Source organism: Blastomyces gilchristii, assembly GCF_000003855.2.
Source record: "Blastomyces gilchristii SLH14081 genomic scaffold supercont1.1, whole genome shotgun sequence".
Classification (NCBI taxonomy): domain Eukaryota; kingdom Fungi; phylum Ascomycota; class Eurotiomycetes; order Onygenales; family Ajellomycetaceae; genus Blastomyces; species Blastomyces gilchristii.
In genome coordinates, this window is record NW_003101682.1 from 71,538 (window position 1) to 92,236 (window position 20,699).

Here is a 20,699-nt window from a genome sequence, read left to right on the forward strand (position 1 = left end):
TTACTTATGAATCTGAGTCACAACTCAAAGAATTAAACAGTCTCATTCTTAAACTTTAAAAAATATACTCAATGATAGTGAGTCACATCACAGATAATAAGCATTCAGTATTTAATTCTCTAACAGAACTCTAAGAGATGATCAGAGAGATCTTTCAATGTATGTTTATCATCTGCAAAATTAATATGAATCTTCTCAATGAGTTGAATAGATCTAGATATCAGTGTTTTTGAATAATCTCATATCATATCTGTCTTAACACATTTCTTGTAAAAGAACTTAGTCTTAGAATCTTTAATTATGACTTCAGTATGAGAATTCTTGACTATAGTAATTATAGTATTAGTGTGAATGTGACTGAGATTGTAATATCAATTCAAAAGAGTCTTTAATATCTTTAATATCTGTGATTTCATATCTGCAGAATTGATGTTATTAACAGTAGTGACAGCAGTCACAGAAAGATCAACTTTTCAGTCAAAATTGTACTTATGTGACATTGTAATATACTTGACTGCCTTGTTCAGATAATTGAGATTCTCATTGAACTTCTGTTCATTAATCTTATATATATTGTTCTGAGCAGTCTGAAGTATGTGAAAAATAATACTGTTCAGAGCTCTGTAAATGAAAAATGAGAGAATAGTGAAAGACATTGTAAATTGAAATCTCTGATCTTTAAGTGTTGTAAATAAGAGCAGATTAACTGTAATATTAGAAATATAGTGAACATTCTATAAGTTAACATCACTGTTCTCAATCTTCAAGATAACAGTTTCAATCTTCTTGATAAACTTAGTTTTCTCAGTCACAGAATCAACAGAGATATTATCATTAAAAGATTTAATATTTGAAAAAGAATAAAGCTTATCTGTTATATTCAGGCTTGTACATGTATCTAAATATCAAGACCTAGAGAATGATTTTTCAGTGACTGTGAAAGAGAAATAGAACTCAATCTTTGTAATTACTGTATTTACTGTTAATTAAGAACTTATCAAGTCATTCTTCTTCTCTTTTTTCTTATCATTCTTCTTTTTCTTTTTATCAGAGTGTAAGATGAAACATCTGTCAACAGTATATTCATGTCTTCTGCAGTGAGTGCACTTTCATACAGATATACTTTTATTCTTATCTTTGTTCTTATCTTTATTCTTATTCTTTTTCACAGTCACAGAATCAGTCTGAGACTATTTTTTTCACTTGATAATGATCTTCTTAAATATATGATTGATTAGTTACTTTATTAAATCATTGATATCAATATTGACAATGAGTCTCTGATTAGTGAAGAAAAACTCATTTAAACATGTCTTGATGAACAGTCTTTGATAATCTTGTAGATTGTTGAGAAAAAGATCATGATATACATTCTCAGTACTCTAACAGAGCTTCTTATAATGAGTAATAAGATAGTGAAAATATCTCTGAAAAGTAAGATAATCATTCTTCTTAACTTATAATTTTATCAATTTCTTAAAGATATTAACTTGTTCTTCAGTCAGTAATATTATATATTTAATATTAATCTTATCTCACAGAGCTACAGTATTATCAGCTTTTAAGATTTCAATAGTAATTTGAATATTTTTAATAAGACTCAATAGCATACATTTATATAAAGACTTGAAATGAATTCTTCCCTTCTCAGAGTTAATATAATGTGTAAAAGAAGATTCTTATTAAGTTCTTAATAGAATGTCAGTTTTATTAATAACTTCTGCATCAGTTAATATATTAATATATCAGACTTTATAATTAGAGTCATCAAATATGATTACTGATTTAATATCTAGTATATATTTAACTTTCTTCTGATATTTCTATAACTCATTTCTTATAGTGTCTCTTTATACAGAGATAGATATAGTGAGATGTTAAGTAATTTTAACTGTAGTTATTTAATTCTGTAGTATTATCTATATAAGATTCATAAGATTGTCTGTGATATAATAGATAGATTGATTTAAATCATTATTAAAAGTTAGCATTTCAGAGATGAGAAATGATAAAGAATTTAATAAGTTAAAATGAATAGATTCTATAGATGAATATTAACTCTACTTTTCTTTATTCTGAAGTTTCTCTGTTATCTTATTATTAAATTTCATACTCTGATAAAAACTGATCTTAGTCTTATCTTACAAGTCAGAAGTCTTCTTATAATAAGTGATTATTCTATCAATAAGTTGTCTAGTGAAGTATATAATTCTAAGTCTTAAGCTGAACTCTGAAGTAACAGATGTATTACTCATATTAAGATAGCTCTGCTTCTTCTAGATATAAAAAAAAAAAAAGTGATATTCTTCATAATGAAGAATATGCTTTCTTAAAAATATAAAGTATATAAATCTACTGATCAGCAGATTCAGAGAAAATGAAATATCTCTAATAAAGAGTAAGAGTCTTTTCAAAAAAGATGAACTATCTGTGTTAAAAATGTTGATGTAATGTTTTAAAAAGAAAAACATGTCATCCAGGCTATAATCTGTAGAATAGTTAAAGGTTGTATTGATAGATCTATCTACAAGAACATAATATAGTGGTGGGTCACGTGATCTAGTGGGATCGCTAACCGCAACGGCCGTAACGGCCAACAGTATTTAATCACTGTAAATTAACCCTCCGTTCTTCCCGTGTAGTAGTAGCTCCAACAAAGCATGTTTTCACGTGACCCAGATGATTTCATCCTGGCTGCCGCGAGAGTGAGCGCTCGACGCATGCCACCCACCTGTGCGCGACCTCCTGATTCTCTTGGTTTGAATACAATAAATGCTTTAGCCCGCCCGTTACTATTTTCCTGGCTTTTTAAAGGCCTGTGATTTCCATTTTTCCCCGCCTAAGGTTGCAACGATGCTCTTCTTCAGGTTTGGAAGCTCTCTCTGCCAAACCGATCCCGCAGCTCCTCCGCTAACCATTTTTTGCTCACCACTTCTTTGCGAATAGTTTCTTCAAGACACTTACAAACCACACAGTCACAATTGAGCTCAAGAATGATATCCGTATACGTGGTACTCTCAAAAGCGTTGACCAATACCTCAATATCAAGCTGGACGACATTGAGGTTCTTGACCTGGATCAATACCCGCATCTCTCTAGCGTGAAGAATATTTTCGTTAGAGGCAGCGTGGTCCGATATATTGTCTTGCCGCAGGCGGAGGTAGACCGGGGATTGTTGGAGGATGCAACAAGGAGAGGTACGATTTCCTTTTACTTCGTGGAACTTTACATACCATGGCTGGGATCATCCTGGCTTTAGGATGTACCAGGAGAGAAAAACCTACGGCTAACATCTATCCTCTTTTTAGAAGCTGCGAATCAAGCAAACAAAGCTCGGTGATTTTTAAATACATATTATGTTGCGGTGAAACGATATTATGAATGGGAAGAAATTGGCTCTGGGAGTCCCCCGGTGTGAGAAAGGCGTGGGTGCCCATTCCGGATCCATGTACGCACTGAGGATTAAAAGTGTGCAAGATGATAGATATACCCTCAAAAGGATATTCAACCAGGCAGAGCTGCGCGTTTGAACCATCGCTGACCCTACTGGGTTAAATTTGGGCCGGGAATTCCCTACGAATCTCATTTCTCTATTTATATGTAGTAGCATTGTAACCATTTGCAAAGCACAATAATAAAGATATGATATCCAAAAATATCTGATGCGTTTTTGAGCGTCTTTCTTTCGCAACAACTTCCAGCCGATCTAACTCGGTAGTGTGGCACATAGGTAGCAGTAGGATGTATTTTACATGCAGATAGAACCGCAGGTCCAGCCTGTAAATCTCTACCTAGGTAACCCATAGATATATGTAATGTATGTACTCCGTACCTACCTACTTACTCTATCGAGGCGGCAATAAGGTTACCATCTCGCGGTCACGTGTCTTCGCGTCACACCAACGCTAAATAGGTTTCGAGGAATATATCGACCTAGGCAAACCTCCTTACGGCGATGCAGATGCTCGACTAAGAGAAAATAGCTATCGTCTTCATATTGTCGTTTCATCGCTTGAACTAGTTACGCTCGCTTCCGTTCTCCGAGAACCATTAATAGCCCGGCGAGTTGTTACCGACCGCCTGGCGCCTCGCTGGCTAACATCTCAAAATACCAGCAATGACTTCCAATTCTCCATATTTCAATGCTAACGGGAATCGTGGCCGTCTAACCTCGAAATCTACACAGCAATTCTCCAAGCGAAACGGCGATAAACGGAACACGTCCATTCTAAATTTCTTCAAAAAATCAGACACTCCCCCAAAAGCGTCACAGAATCGCATAACAAACTACATAGTCAGATCAAACAATAATGAAGAGAAATCTACATCTGCAACCGATATAGGTGGCTCTGAGAGTTTGTTCTTTGGAGAAGAGGTTGGGCAAGGGAACATTCTCGGCCCCCACATCGAACATCTTCCAGGCTCGGACAGCCCAAGGTTGGCCTCCCCACCTTCCAGGGGATTTTGGGAGACAGCCAGAATCTTTGATGATGGGGATAGATACAATGAAAATTACAATACTGGCCAAAAAAGACAAAGGGTGGGCAATACGGATCACGCCGGGACCACTGCTGTTCATAACGACGCAGGAGGCTCATCCGCGACTTCAGCATCCAGAACTCCTCGCATCGGTCCATTCTTGGATGAGTCAGATAGTGAGCAGGAATATATTTGTGAATACAACAAAAAAAATGTTTGTGCAGTATCCAGAACAAAGACTCTAGTGAGGGAAATTGAGTACGATGGCAACGCAGCAAAAGATTCATCAAATGATGAATGTGATCCTAACTCTACGATGATAGGAGTCGATTTTGCTACCGCTAGCGACTTTTTACCTAACTATAAAGGTAGTGACACTAGTGAACTGCGAGAGGTGGAAGGTCTACATGAACGACCTTTGAAAAAGTATGATGAACAACTGCTGGGCTTAGGTATGACCACGTCGATAGAAAAGACGGATCTAGAAGCTCCTGGGCTTTTTGATGATAAAGAAACTGTAGTCTGCCCGATCTGCAGCGAGAGGCTTATTGGTATTGCTGATGATGTACGTGATTCGCTAATTTTACACCTTCAACGCTAATTAAAATATCTAGGATGTGTCTCTCCATGTGAATAGCTGTCTAGACGGGAACCTAACAACGATACCTAGTGAGATACGAACACCTACTATCGAATCGAAGTCAGATATCTCCATGGCGAGAACGAACAAAGCAGTTATTCCTCGACCGGGACAGAGAAACCCTTTCACGGTAGAGTCGAAAGGGAAAGAATCTTCCGCTTTCTCCAAAATAATGTCTGGTAACGCCGAAGATGCTGCATGGGCAGCGGCAGCTGCCAAAGAAGAGGCATCAAGAGGTAAACAGGCTTTTGAACGCACATGCCCGTTTTACAAAATCCTCCCTGGATTTTCCATTTGCGTTGATGCCTTTAGATACGGTGCTGTCGAGGGTTGCCGTGCATATTTCCTGAGTCATTTTCACAGCGACCATTATATTGGCCTTACGTCTTCTTGGTGTCATGGTCAAATTTATTGCAGCACAGTCACGGGCAATTTAGTGCGGCAGCAGCTCAAGGTAGACCCAAAGTGGATTACAGACATCGATTTCGACAAGACATTTGAAATCCCACAGACAAATGGTGCCTGGGTCACCATGTTGCCTGCGAACCACTGCCCCGGAAGCTCTATATTTTTATTTGAAAAGCAAATTAACACGGGTCCGAAACCAAGAGTTCATCGCATACTTCATTGCGGCGATTTCAGGGCATGTCCGGCCCATGTTCAGCATCCGCTTCTGCGCCCAGACGTTGTCGATTCGTTGACTGGGAAAGTCAAGCAACAATTAATCGATGTCTGCTACCTTGATACAACATATCTGAATCCCAAATATGCGTTCCCCAACCAGGACGATGTTGTCGCAGCATGTGCAGCAGTGTGTGCAGACTTAGATCCCACCCAACATGGTGACTCGGATGATACAACACGCGGCCCAACAACGACTACCGTGAAAACCGTGATGGATCTCGGGTTCAACGCCCCACAAGCACCGACTCGGTTACGGGACGCAAACTCGAAGTCTCGAGGTCGTTTACTTGTTGTAATTGGAACTTACAGCATCGGCAAGGAGCGGCTATGTATGGCAATTGCACGGGCCTTGAATTGCAAAATATATGCCCCGGCGGCAAAACAACGGATATGCGCGTGCTTAGAAGATGCCGAACTTTCCAGACTTCTTACGAACAACCCTATAGAAGCCCAAGTCCATATGCAGACCCTTATGGAAGTACGCGCGGAAACACTTCTCGACTATCTCAATTCTCTCAAACCACACTTTTCTCGAGTTGTTGGATTCCGTCCCACCGGTTGGAACTATCGGCCACCCGCAGGAAGGATGACAGACAGTCCCCCGGTATCTTCGATCTTATACTCTGATTCCTGGAAGCCTCGATTTGGCACTAAAGACCTCCTTCCTCAACGTGGAAGCAACCGCCAAAGCACCTGCTACTCAGTTCCGTACAGTGAACATAGCTCTTTTAGGGAATTGACAATGTTTTGCTGTGCTCTGCGGATCGCAAAAGTCATTCCCACAGTTAATGTCGGGAGCAAAAGGAGCCGAGAAAAAATGAAGCTATGGGTGGAAAAGTGGGAGGCTGAGAAAAGGAAGAACGGGTTGTTTAAGGTGGATAATGAGGCAACTCGATGGTAAGCTCATGGAACCCGAAGGCGATATGTAATGTACATGCACATACATGTACATACATACATACCTGTACCGTATCGGTAATTGGTGTCGATTCTTGGAAGATTCCTGAAAAAGCAGGCAGCCAATGGTGTTGAGATGCGTGCCTTCACCAATTGTATAGTAAATTTTAACGACGATATTTTGTGTCTTAAACTCGCCCGACTGGTGTGGCCAAAAATCGCGCCAAATCACGTGCCAGTCCGTCGACCTGCCAAAAAGTCGCGGGGAAATGAAGCTCGGTGCTGTTATCAGCAAATAAAAGGCGACTGAGGAGAACCGCTATGTTCAGGGTTTCCAGGCTTCGCATGCTAGTTTTGCCGACTTTCGCTCCTGGCAAGAGCTGTCCGACCACAGTCGCCAATTTTTACTTTTTGACGCTGACTCATTGACGAGCTGCGTGTAATCTCCTCCCTCGGCCAACATACGGCTTGCTGGTATTAAAGCCCGCCGCTCTCCTTAGCTGGTCAACAGATGTCTAACGATTTGGAATAGACTCATTCGAGCTATATCAAACACCCTCTTTGCTCATGTATCCTTGAGTTATAACTTAACTTCAATTATTAGGGCCCGCTATTCTCGTATTCTTTGTCAAACTGAAGATGATTCTCTCTTTCCTTTTAAGTCCTTATACTTTACTCTACTTTCTGGCTTTATATTATCTGGTCCCGTATCTGCAGCGATGGTATCTCCATGATGTCCCTGCCCCCTTTGGAGCCTCATTCTCAAATCTATGGCTTATGTATCAATGCCGGCGAGGAAGACGATATAGATCCGTGGACAGTGCTCATAAGAAGTATGGCACTTTTGTGAGGTTACAGCCACATCATGTCTCGGTAGACGATCCAGATGCTATACCAATTATTTATGGGCACGGGAATGGGTTTCTGAAATCGTGAGTCCTTTGATTAGTTAGATTCTTTTGAGGATCATGACGTGTACTGGAGTCCACCCAATTCTAGGGCTTGTTTGTGAGTGGAATCACGCAGTGGATGCAATTGCTAACCACTCTGGGGGCCAGTGAGTATTATGACGCATTCGTATCTATCCGCCGTGGCCTCTTTTAACACACGCGATCGCGCAGAGCACGCTCGGAAGCGCAAGACAGTTGCACATACATTTAGTGCCAAGTCTATCGGGAAATTTGAACAATACATTCATGCGAACCTTAAAGAGTTTGTTCGGCAATGGAATCGTATCTCTGACATGCAGCGGAACCCAAAGACTGGATATGCTTCAATCGATGCTCTACACTGGTTTAACTACGTCGCATTTGACATCATCGGCGACTTGGCATTCGGCTCCCCTTTTGGTATGCTAGAGAAGGGTCGGTATGTTGCCGAAGTTCGAAAGTCTCCCGATGACCCTCCAACGTATGCGCCGGCGATCCAGGTTCTTCATCGACTCGGGAGAGGTTTCAGCAACGCTAGGGGTCTTTCCGACACTCAAGCCTTGGGCCAAATTCCTTCCGGATAGATTTTTCCTCGATGGCCTTGAGGCTGTAGAAGAACTTGCAGGTATTGCCGTTGCCCGTGTGTCTGAGCGCCTTCGTCCCGAAGCCATCGCAAATAATACACGCGAGGACCTGCTTGCACGCCTAATGGAAGGACGTGACGAGGCTGGCGCTAAACTTGGACGAGAAGAACTCACCGCAGAGGCATTGACACAGCTAATCGCGGGGTCCGACACTACCTCCAACACAGCTTGTGCAATTCTTTACTGGGTTCTAAGGACCCCTGGGTTTAAGGAGAAGCTCCAACAGATTCTTGACAATGTCATTCCGAGCGATGTAAAGGTCCCGCCATATTCAATGGTGAAGGATATCCAATAGTACGTGCTCCGTTTTCTACAAGCCATATTTAGCACTGTTCAAGAGTGGACTAATGGATAGTATTAGCCTGTCATGGGTCATCTCGGAGATACACAGCACTTCTTCTCTTGGCCTTCCTCGACTGATCCCAGAAGGGGCATCGCCTATCAGGATTCACGACCGTGTCTTTCGCCCGGGTACCGTCCTTTCCGTTCCCTCCTACACAATCCACCCCTCAACAAGGATATGGGGACCTGACGCAGAGGAATTTGTCCCAACACGATGGGATCCCGCTCGTCTGACCAGCGAACAAAAAGCTGCACTCATCCCTTTCAGCACGGGACCACGGGCTTGTGTTGGGCGAAATGTGGCGGAAATGGAGCTGCAGTGTATGGCTGCTACAGTTTTCAAGAACTTCGACTTTGAGCTTCAACAAGAGGGTCCATTGGAAACAAGAGATGGTTTTTTGAGAAAGCCTCTTGAGTTGTGTGTTGGCATAAAAAGGCGGCAGGCATGGACTATTTATTCTGTTCCTACCACATGCATCTGAATGTACTCATGTATTTTAGGGTGTGACACTCAGCTGTTGTCTAGATATGAATGTGATATGCACACACAGACACACACACACACACACACATATATATATATATATATATTATCGATCACAAAAGAGATCCCTGGGAATACTACTTGAAGCTTTTATTTGGGGCATCATGTGCATGCATGTCGGCCCCTCTCCCCCTCCCCCTTCTCCTTCCCGATCAGATATGCGACAGGGACTGAGGACTGGAGGTGATAAGTAGCTTAACCTGGGTGAACATCAATTTTCACCGAATGCCCTGAAGGAAGTGCGGGGCATCTAGAACTAAGTCCATGAGGACATCGCCTAAAATGCTTGCGATGGGGATGGTGACAATCCAGGAGAGAAGGAGTAGACCGGCTTGTTGCCAGTTGACCGCCTTGAGAGTGCCGTTGCACCGGTGATACACGGACGTAGATGCAGGAAGTGAGAACTGTGAGAAGACAGGAACAGTAAGGGCGTATCCCTTTCCATAGAGCAGCCTACAATGGAACAAGGATAGTTAACAGATGCAATGGCACATCTAAGAAGCGGGGAAACATACCTCTGATACGCAATCTTGTTACTGATCACGTTGTAAATCATGAAAATGTTAGCTAGAGGAACAGTGAGAGAATATATATCAATTCTGCTTAGTTACCCTTCTGGGATTGTAGCCATAGGTAATGAGGTCGAGTGAAATGGATGACGACAAAACTGCAAGTTTCCATATAGGGATAGCAGCCTTGGAAGCAGCAGCATTCCCGGTAGACCAAGCAGAGTAAATCACGGCCCAGGGCCCAACCGAGTTTCCAATGTCGTTTGCTCCGTGTGCGAAGGATGCAGTGCAAGCAGTAAGGGCCTAAACAAAGTAGTAGGTATGTTCCACTTCGTTAGGGTACTTTTTTGCGCGGGAATAGACCCGCTTCATCCGTTTGCCTTCGGGTGTACCAGAAAAATACCAGTCTGAGCGGCGTGAATATCGTGGTGGATAGTTACGATAGAGCGTTCCACAAACAATTATGGTAGGAATTAGCTCCGCCATGACCTTGATATTGGTAACCTCATATATCCTGATCCTAGGGAATTCTCAAGGATTGTTCGCATCTCCCCGGCTAAAGGACCTCTCTTAGTTAAGAGCTTTTGCACGCAGTTTGTCTTCTCCATCAGCAATAAGCTCCTTGTATCTGAGTTGTGCTGATTCGCTAGATGCTAGGGCTTTGTCTTCGATGGGAGCTGTGGTACCATCAGTGGTGTAAGGATCACACTCAAGTAAGCAAGGAGGTAGGAAGGACAGTGTCTCTGGATCCACCTGAATGACGGGTAGTTGGGAACATTGGCCATGTCCGCAGTAGCAAGGCTTCGACGATTCAAGGGTGTTGGCCCTAGAATAAACATCCACCATTTGATACCGTGCTCCCTCCTGATATCCTTTCCGTGAACAAAAGGAACAAAAAATATTGCGGATAGAATGGTGAGTCCAGCTCAGTTCCGGCAATAAACCATTCGGCGTTTCTTATTTAGACCTAAATTTGACAACCCTTTGTAGATGATAGAGAGGGAGGGTACAAACGGTCCCCGCAATAAGGAAGGAAAACGGTGAACTGTAGACCGCCGATGGTACTGGGTTTTTGCGGATATGCATAACAAGTCTGATGAACATAAAGATGGTCGCCGCAAAGCCAGCAGCAATGGCAGGCGTGATTCCCAGACTGGCGAAAATTGCGCCCAGGCCTGTATCATTATTCCAGCACCACTTTACAGCGGACGCTCCGACAGTCGCGACCACAACACCAGCAACAGCAGAGATGATGGAGCAGATAAGAGGAAACATGAGCAGAGTGCTGTGTGCACCATATAACCCAAGAAGAAGCGGCTGCAAGGGCACAGGTGAAAGCGAGCAGATGGCACCGAGCATCTCGTATAGGGTGCCGAAAACCACTGCCTGCCTATATGAGACGGAACGTGAGGACGCACTCGCTGCCCATGCATTTGCCACATCATCTTGTCAAGACTGTCAGTTTTGGGGACCCTTGAACGCTCGAAATTTTTTCGCCACGTACTTGCACCATTATTATTCGCGTTGGGTATGACAAAGAGTGTGCCAATAGCAAATATAAAGGTGTAAATATTCAACACCGTCTTGGTTATTATAGAAAAGACAAGGGCAAAAAGTGAATTGATATGGAAAATAAGTTTTTTTGACTGGTATCCTAGAAAAGATGAGGGATCTTTAGCTGGAAGGAGCGAGACCAGCTTCGTTTCATGGTTGGACACTATGCCATGTCTGAGGTCATCTTCCGTCTTAACTATATGATTTCCCTCTTATATCATTCCGTCTCACCCTTCTTCAAATGTTTCTCCTGCTAACGTTATAGAGTGTTGGAACATGAGAGTCATCATTGCACATGTACTGTGGATTTAATGAAGAGTGACAGATTATCTCATGAGCCACGCGCTGAGTATGGTGACCGCGTTGACAACAGGCGCATATAGTTCAAGAACCGACATTCCTCGTGCATGGCTGACACGAACTAACATAACGGAGAAAAACAAATTCCTTAGCAAAAAGATCGCATCTAACTGTCTGCCTGAGTGAGTGGTGGCGCGAGCGTTTCTAGAGCCTCTGAAACGACATTTTGAAAATTAAGCATCTGTGAGAACGTCAACATGAAACCGCTGACTCCAATAAGATATACGATCGTGGGCAGTTTGTGGTACGGAGAGCATGTCTCTCATCCTCCCAAAATCGGCAACATGCGTGGGTGGATGTAGGTAAGCTTTTGTGAGCCAAAACAACACGCTATTGATCTAAACGAAAGGCAGAATACTCAGAACGTCTACCTATTGAGGGGAAGCGTTACTGCTCCTTGCAAATAGTCCCCCCTCTTTTAAAGAAATTGCGTCAATGAGCTCTCACAGGACCTGTGAGCTTAGGTCAGTGTGCTGGGTGGAAATTAAGCTTCGCATGTACATGTACTTCCAAGTCGGATTTAGCCAGAGCCACTAAGTAGATGGATAACGGATTTCCATTTCAGGCCAGTAGGTGTGATGGTGGTATATAGATGAAAAAGTTCTTAGATTTTATAAAGGGCGAAAAGAAACGAGAGAAAGTGAAGCAGCAAAAGAAGTGAAAAAAGCCACGGTTGAGAGCAAGAGCAGCAAAAGCGATTCAGGATGTCAGAAAGCCGAAGAATTAGAAATCGCGGTAAGGTATTCCGTGGGTTACTGTAATTTCATGCCATCGGAGACTGAGGTTATTTGCTAGATTCGGTTAATTTCCCAAAGCCATCCTCGACAAGATCACTGACAATAGCTGGTAGATCAATGACATCATCATCCCTGACCTTTGGCTCATTCGCAACTGTTTCCTCTGTTCCTTCAGCTCTGCGAAGCGGTGGGATAAAAATATCATAATACCTTGGCATCACGAAGCCTAATAGTATTGCAAGGAGACATATATGGGCCAAAATAAAGCCTGCAATCATCAGTGGGTCGTACCGTAGCGTGTGGAATTGCGGATAAGCGAAGCTAAAGATTATCGCGAGGATAGGAGCGCTAATATATCGAAGCAACAAGGGCCAGAAACGTGGGATTCGCCAATTGCCCTTGCGGCTGCTGACAACGAGGTTAAGGTCATGACGGAGTTGATTTCCCTGATAAGAAAGCGTCAGATCTTTCTGTTGACGCATGTAAAACGGCGACACTATGATGGAATTTTCAGCTTACAGAGTAGAAAGCAAGATACCAGAATCGCACAAGGAAAATATTATTGTGCCAAAAGCTGGGCGCTTTTATGTCGGGCGTCTTGGCGAGAAGAACCGAGAGAATCGAGGAGATGTATAGGCCAAAGCCAGCGATTGCACCAGCAGTTGGATTCTCAAGAGCATGTGCAACGCTGATGCCAACAATCTGCCCGCCGAAATATCCGATGTTGTAAGTCACGAAGGCGGGCAGTCCAGTTTGGGAGGTGACATCAGTCCAGCGGTATACAACTGTGGCACTGACCAGCTCAGACCAAACGACAAAAAGCAAGACCACATTGTTGATCCACCTGTCTATTCCATCGAGGAGATAGAAGCCAAACTCTGTACAATAGGGTAGACACATGAGGAATGATAGTATGGTGAGAAACGTAACAACGACAGGGCGGGAATATTTTATTCCGGCGTCAACCGCGAGCGTCGCGCAAGCATCCAGCATCACGAAGGCTGAACTAAAGCCCAGGACGACAAGTGTGAAAAACAAGAGAACCGCCCAGAAATTGGCACCTGGCATGTGAAGTACCGCTTCAGGGAGAGTGAGGAACCCCACAACAAAGGCGCCCAATTGCTCGTTCGAATCCGGCCAACGGCGTAGGTAACCGACAACACCGAAGATGGCGAAGGCCGCGACGTTCTCGAAAAGCACATTGCTCCCGCAGATAAGGACGGCATCCATCACAGCGTTTGAATACTTTGCGTTATAGGAGGCGTAAGATGTAAAGTACCCGAATCCGATGCCAGTAGAAAAGAAGACTTGCCCCACGGCTATTTGCCAGACTTTTGGTGTTGCTAGCTGGGCCCCCCTCCATGTAGCCCAAAGGAGTTTGACACCTTCAACGGCATTCTCAAGGGAACAGGAGCGGCCCACTAGAATAATCGTGGTGACAATCGGCAGTCCCATTGTCCAGTAGACAACCCGGCCGGTCAGGCCCACACCACGGAAGATTGACAACCAAACCAGGAACCAGATAAAAACACTCCAACCAACAGTTTCGCCAATGAGACGAACCCCGGGATACTGGGTATAGGTAGCAACCGCGCGATTTCCAACCGTTAGACTGCCAGGGATTGGATCTATATTCTGGACCACATCCCGATGGTAGAACCCTTCAATTTTGCCCTCCCAAGGCAAGGGGCTAACGAAGGAGTTGCGGAAATAGTTCATAATCCACGCTAGGTTGACTGTGAAATATTGGGTGACCAAGAAACTGACAATGATGGGACCCAAGCCTACGCCTTTCAGTCGCCTGTGAACATTGTTGAAAGCGATGACACTTCCACCACGGTAGGCCTGGCCGATAGATATTTCAAGAATGAGGGCGGGGATAGCGATGACAATAACGGCGATCAGGTAGGGAATGAACCACTGAACTCCGTAGTTGCTGTAAACCACGGAAGGATACCGCAGCAGGTTCCCTTGACCAGCGCAACCCCCCATGGCAGCGAGAAGAAAAGCCGCGCGTGAGGGCCATTGATCGCGACCATCCGCGGATTTTGTTGGTGGAGGAGCGATCCAGGCGACAACCCTCTTAAGGTATTGGACCAAAGCCATGATGAGCCTGGTGTAGAGGGAAGAGGACGCGATACAACGAGAGTCTTTTGGGGTCTCATGAAGGCACAAGTGAGGAAGAGCAAACCGACAATTTTTTCTCGAGGGCTGCAGACAAGAGGCAGTGGAAGAGGGAGGGGGGGGATGAAGAATAATGTGAAGTGGCGGGCAAGACGAACGACGATTCTCAACAGCAGAAGGGGGGGGTGGATCCTCTGATATTGGTGAGAGCAGTTTGAGTCTGTACACTGTAAATACTAAAGGGGTGGAAAAACTTGGCGACGAGAATCACGAATAATGAGCAAGCGCGGACAGCGGAAGAATGGAAAAATGACATCCATCTTCTGGCCAAGGTAACTACGCCTGCCATGGGTTCAAGGCTTCACCTGCCAATCTGTCCATAGTACCGAGTACTCCGTACAAGGGACATGTACCCACTGAGCTTTGGGCCCAAGTGATGAAAATTCCCCGAGTCGGTGCTGGCCCCTTCGCCCACCGCCTCGGGGATGGGCTGTGTCTCAACTGTCTATTGTTATAGTCTCCTATTATTCGCACCCTCAGACTAGGTTTCAAACCCCCAACAATCACCCCTCCATCCCCCGTGTGCCACCGCGCCGTTCATTCAGCTGCAACTGGAATCAAGGGGTCCGAGTGGTCCTGCCCAGGTGCCAAGTCCTGCGCCGATTTGCGACACCCACTCCGCGTGGGCCACCCCGCTCTTGGCAGCGGGGCCTGGTTGCAGCGCCGAAGGGTTGCCGACTCGCTATTTAGTTGGTACTCCGGACGGAAGAGTTATACGTAGTATGTAACGTAATCAACCACCTAACGCTCGTTTCCACCTAACGCTCGCCTTTGTAAATCAATTACAATCAACTTTAAATGTTAATATCTCAATAAATATTCATTATTTTAATTTTTTAATTTGTAATCTATAAATATCAAGACTTATAGTATAAAATAATTCAAAATTATTATATTGATTGAAAGTATAAATCTAACTTATAGACAGCTATATATAAATTATATCTTTAAAGTTATATAAGTCTTAAGTATATATTATCTACAATATCTGTGATAATTATAGTTTCTGTAAATCTTCTTCAACTTCTGAAGAGATCTTATAATTTAAAAATAACTTTTATAAATTTCTCAGTTCTCAGATCTGAGTTCTTATACTCTGCTTATTATAAGAATAAATTCTCAGTTTTTATTATTTAACTTATTCACTCTGTGAGCTTTAGAGACATTATAGTAATCTGAGATTCTCAGTTTATTAATACTTCTTATACTTATAAAGTAGTAGTACTATATAGACTGACCGTGTGACTGTGTCTGAGATCAGAATCAAACTTTACAGTTGTCATATTATCTAAAAGCATTACTTCTGATCATAATTTATGTTCATTACATTGATCTCAAATCACATTATTTTAAATATTAAAGATCTCAGATTCACTTTTCAAATAAAATCTAGTCTCAGATAAAGAATATATTTGAATTCTTAGTCATATTTTCATTCTAATCTCATTATTGAGAATGACATTAAATGAGATTATGAAATCACTTCTCACTTACATAATATCATAATATAGTACTCATTTGTTGAAAATTCAATAGAGAATATTATCAAATATCATTACTTTTCTGAACACAGATCATAATTTATATAATTTTAATTATAAAAAAAATATAAAATATAAAAAAAAAAAACAAAAAATAAAAAATAAAACAAAAATAAGAAAAAATCAGAATGAATAAAAAAAAAAAAAAAAAAAAAGAGAAAGAAAAAAAAAATAAAAAAAAAAAGAAAAAGAAAAAAATAAAAAATAAAAATAAAAAAAATCAAGATTGTAGAGTCACAGTATTCTTAAAATACTCACTTCTCAGAGTCTTTATAATATTTATTATCAACTATGTATCTCTCATAGTAAGAGTAACACAGCTGTAATAAGTTATTATCTTAATATCATCTAATAAATAATCAGTATATATCTGTATAAATGTGAATATTTAGAAAACATACACTTAAAAAGTATGATCAGAATGAACTCTGCTATTACTTGAATAATATTAAGAACAGAACACTGAAATTAATAATTCTTCTTATCAATTTCATGAATAAGACAGATAAAGATAGTCTTGAGAAATATAAGATTCTCTAACTTCTGATAAAAACAGATCTCACAGAGAGACTCTATTTTCATAATATCAGAGACTGAGTGTTATCAAAAAGTATTACTTTCATGCAATGTATATACACTTACTGCAATGATTCACTCTCTGTATATATAACTGAGAGTTGTAGCTTTTTCACACTGCACAGCTCTCTCTGAGATGCTGATGCTGATTTGTAACTTATACAGTCTCTCAGTTCAGTATGTACTGTGTATATACAGTTCTGTGTGCTGAGGCTGTGTTGATTATTATAGCCTGGTATGATACTTGCTTTTTACAGGCTATGTTTTATTTGAGAGAGAGAAAAGAGAAGACATGACTGTGATTTTATTAAAAGAGAATGAATAATTAGTAATATTGAATATAATTTAATTCTTCTGCATTTAAAATTTGATTAGTCTATACTCTTCAATTTGAGAGTTTCTAAAAGTGTTTTAATAGTTTTCATATCAGCTTGAACTTAGTGATGAATTGAAGAAGAAGAGAAAAGAGAGAAGAAAGAAATAAGAATAACTTATCTTTATAATATGAAAATAGAGAATCACTGCAATTATTCTCTCTAGTAATAAAGATCTGTTTTCTGCATGTATCTCTGATATAGATTATATAATAACTGCATACAAAGAATATCAACACTGTATACATTGAATGAAGATGATATTGCTATATAACACTGTAGCTGTTTCTGTATATCTCTGAAAGCTGTTAATATTTTCTTTATCTCTTTATATTTGATAAGTTAGTAATATATTTCAATGCACTTCTTCTTTCATTATCATTATCATTATCATTATCATCATCATTATCACTATTATTATCATCATTATTATTAACATTATCACTATCATTATTATCATCATCATTATTATTACTATTATTATATCATTTCTGACTGTCTCTTCTGCCTTCACTCTTCTTCAACACTCACTGAAATTAATTATGTTATCTCTCTTCAAATATTCTGCGGTTCTGCAGATCATCAAGGTGTGTGAGTACTATTACAGATTGAAGAAAGAGAAGAAGAAGACATTCAAGTGAGAGAAGACAGATTGTAAGGTATATTATAATATCTTGAAGAGACTTTATAAGAGAGTAGAATGATAATGATTTTAAGTAACACTTCTGATAGATTTAGACTGAACTAAGTATAGAAATAATGCAGATGACACTGTCTGTGAGAGATTGAAAAAGAAGACAGTGAAGAGTCTCATACAGTAGCAGTAAGATTAGAAGAAGTTCTGAGAATAATTTAAGTCTAAGATGAAGAGAGAAAGAGAGAAGAAGAGTGTTACTGTAAATAAGTAATAATAGAAGAAGATTGAGAGAGTGTTAAAGTAGAAGATAAAGAAGTCAAAACTGATAAGTTTTTTATTTATTAAGAGATAATGATTTTTGATAATACTTCTATTCTCTAATTGATTAGCAGAAGCTGACAGAGAAGAAGAGAATTGAGATCTTATTCAGGTCTTGAATGCACTTCATGATTCAGAATATTGAGAAGACAGCTCTACTCTCTAAGCATGTCAATCTGCTTACTGCTGAGATGGAACCCGAGACAGCAGATCAGAAAATGTGAGATTTTGAGACACAGATTGAGCTGGCTGAGAGAGAGCAGTAAAAACCCTTCTCTGAGAAGATAGTGAAGAGAGATTTTGAGGTGATTATCATCTCAGATGAGGAGGAGAAGAAGAAGAAGAAGAATGAGAAGTAAATTATAAAGAATAATAAGAAGAATGAGAAAGAGAAGAAATAGATTTTTTTCTTTTTATATTAGTTAGTTATAAGTTTAAGTTTTTAATTATTAATAATTAAAATTGATTTTGAGTTTTCAAAAATTACTGTACAAGTTGTAATCAAGTCAGGAATGATATATATATATATATATTTAACTATCATGATTCATAAATCACTATAATGTATAAGTATCAACATTTTTTCAACATTGATATTTACAATATTAATATATTTTTAATGATATTATCTGATAATGTAATTTGATAACACTCTCTTTCACAATATTAATATATTTCAAGAAATATGACAGAGATTAATCAAGATTGTTTATTTACTTTTATATATCAATGATATTCAATCTGAGTTAGTACTAAAATTATAACTAAGTTAAGAAATAAGATTATTTTCTCTTATATTAATTCTTCTTACACACATCAGTGATCAGTTATTGAAAATAAATTATCATCTTTCTTAAATTATTATCATATCTTCTGAATTCACTTCTTTCACTTCTTTTACTTCTATTGAAGATTTACAAACTCTTTAAGAAATCACTGTGAATTACAAAATCTATGTTATTTACAATTCAACACAGAATACTCTCTTTTAATTATAATGAATAATCACTTCATTCTTCACATCTGATTCCAGATCACAAAATTTATGAAAAACTCAACATAAATATCAAGATAAACTATGAAATAATTATCAATAGATTGCATTGTAGATTACTGAAGAGTCATCTCTCTACTACAATTACTACAACTTCATTCAGAAATATTCATTATAAACTGATTATAACTCTGAAGAAATTTTCTGACATCTGAAGTTATCAGAATGTAGATAATAAAAGAAAAATAATTAGAAAATTACTACTCAGCTGATAAGTTGCTCTATCAGATAATGATTTTTGATAATACTAACTTTCTAATTTGAAGAAAATCATGTGAAAATAATCATATATCAGTACTCTGATTTCACAACTCTCATCTGATAACTTCTGTGAATAATTACTTTGTATATGTATATCTCTGAATCTTTCTCTTCAATTAATTGAAAATCCTGAATTCTGAACACTTCTTTAAATACTTAATTCAAATCTTCATATTTCACATCAATTCTGTCTTCAGTTCAACCTTGAGATATACTACAAAGTCAATATACAACATCTAGAATCAGAGTTAAAGAATCATTGAAGAGTATCTCTCACAGTGAATGCATAAACTAGTATAAACAATCTTACATTTATGAGAGTTATATATTATTACATTGATGAGAACTGAACTTATCAAGAGATATTAATTGAATTTGAATCATTGATCAGTAGTTATACTGAGAATTATATAGCAGAGATATTAATAACTGTGATTAAAAATGACTATTAAGATATTAGTCTCAGTCTTCTTACAATTACAACTGATAATGCTGTGAATAACTACACTATGATGAAGAGCTTGAAGCAAAAATTAGCTTTGTATTTCTGAAATAATAAACAAGGTCATATCTTCTATATTACTCATGTGATTTAACTTGTGATGTAAACACTGATAAAGAATCTTAACATTGAGACAAAGAATAATGAGATAACTGATTCTTGAGATGAGAATGAGATGAAAGTGATTACTCAAGTAACTTTTACATTTACTTTGCAAAAGATAATGTTTTTTAATAACACTTTTTAATATTGCTTTTTAATAATACTTTTTAATAACACTACTGTTAATTTTGAATAGATTGACTAATAATTTAAATATCACAGATTTAAAACATTGCTAATGCAATTTGTATCTCCTCTAAATAATAATAATGATTTCATGATATTCAATAAATAAACAAATCAGTCATATTACTGAATATGATACAGAATGTTAGAACACAGTGAAGTTTAATATATAAGATGACTGTTCAGACTCTTTGATTATATCAGATAATTGATTATTGAGTGTAACACTCTGATTGAGAAAAGATTCAGATATTGAAACTTTCTGATATGAAGTAAACTCAGTTGAAATATGTAATTGATTTACTGTTTCAGTTTTATAAGATAATAAAGACAGTCTCAATCACTTGTACATCAATACTGCAGTAAGTATGATGAATGTATAACAGTTTATTTACTTATCTTAAGAAGCAGTTGAATCACTTAAAAAGAAATTCAGTCTGAGATAATGCTATAGCACAGGCTATTATTACTGTAAGAGATAAACTGGCATATTACTATAGTAAAACTGAACAATCTTTTACAGAGTACTATACTGTAGCAGCTCTACTAGATCTCTCTCATCAAGTTAATATTTACACTTCTCAAGATTGAATAGAGAAGGAATGAGACTTATATATCAAATTAGTTCAAGACTACTACAATGTC

At 39.3% G+C, this 20,699-nt stretch overlaps 4 protein-coding genes across 4 annotated transcripts; 2 read left to right on the forward strand and 2 right to left on the reverse strand.

Moving 5' to 3' along the window:
- Positions 1 to 2,599: 2,599 nt before the first annotated feature.
- On the forward strand, positions 2,600 to 3,864 carry BDBG_00003 (U6 snRNA-associated Sm-like protein LSm2). The gene is made up of 3 exons (XM_002628711.2): positions 2,600 to 2,867; positions 2,947 to 3,197; positions 3,309 to 3,864. Exons 1-3 carry the CDS (start codon positions 2,854 to 2,856, stop codon positions 3,338 to 3,340), a joined length of 297 nt encoding a protein of 98 aa, XP_002628757.1. The 5' UTR covers positions 2,600 to 2,853; the 3' UTR covers positions 3,341 to 3,864.
- Positions 3,865 to 4,117: 253 nt separating this feature from the next.
- Positions 4,118 to 9,097, forward strand: BDBG_16037 (uncharacterized protein; the record flags this gene model as incomplete). Its single annotated transcript, XM_002628713.2, has 6 exons — positions 4,118 to 5,044; positions 5,094 to 6,700; positions 7,418 to 7,533; positions 7,759 to 8,068; positions 8,130 to 8,567; positions 8,635 to 9,097. 6 exons carry the CDS (start codon positions 4,118 to 4,120, stop codon positions 9,095 to 9,097), a joined length of 3,861 nt encoding a protein of 1,286 aa, XP_002628759.2.
- Positions 9,098 to 9,377: 280 nt separating this feature from the next.
- On the reverse strand, positions 9,378 to 11,027 carry BDBG_00006 (sodium/phosphate symporter; the record flags this gene model as incomplete). The annotated part of the gene is made up of 5 exons (XM_031719686.1): positions 9,378 to 9,612; positions 9,675 to 9,688; positions 9,771 to 9,971; positions 10,355 to 10,540; positions 10,683 to 11,027. The coding sequence occupies 5 exons, from the start codon at positions 11,025 to 11,027 to the stop codon at positions 9,378 to 9,380; spliced, it is 981 nt and encodes a 326-aa protein (XP_031575550.1).
- A 1,339-nt stretch (positions 11,028 to 12,366) lies between these two features.
- BDBG_00007 (uncharacterized protein) lies at positions 12,367 to 14,425 on the reverse strand (the record flags this gene model as incomplete). Its single annotated transcript, XM_031719687.1, has 2 exons — positions 12,367 to 12,765; positions 12,839 to 14,425. The coding sequence occupies 2 exons, from the start codon at positions 14,423 to 14,425 to the stop codon at positions 12,367 to 12,369; spliced, it is 1,986 nt and encodes a 661-aa protein (XP_031575551.1).
- Positions 14,426 to 20,699: the final 6,274 nt, after the last annotated feature.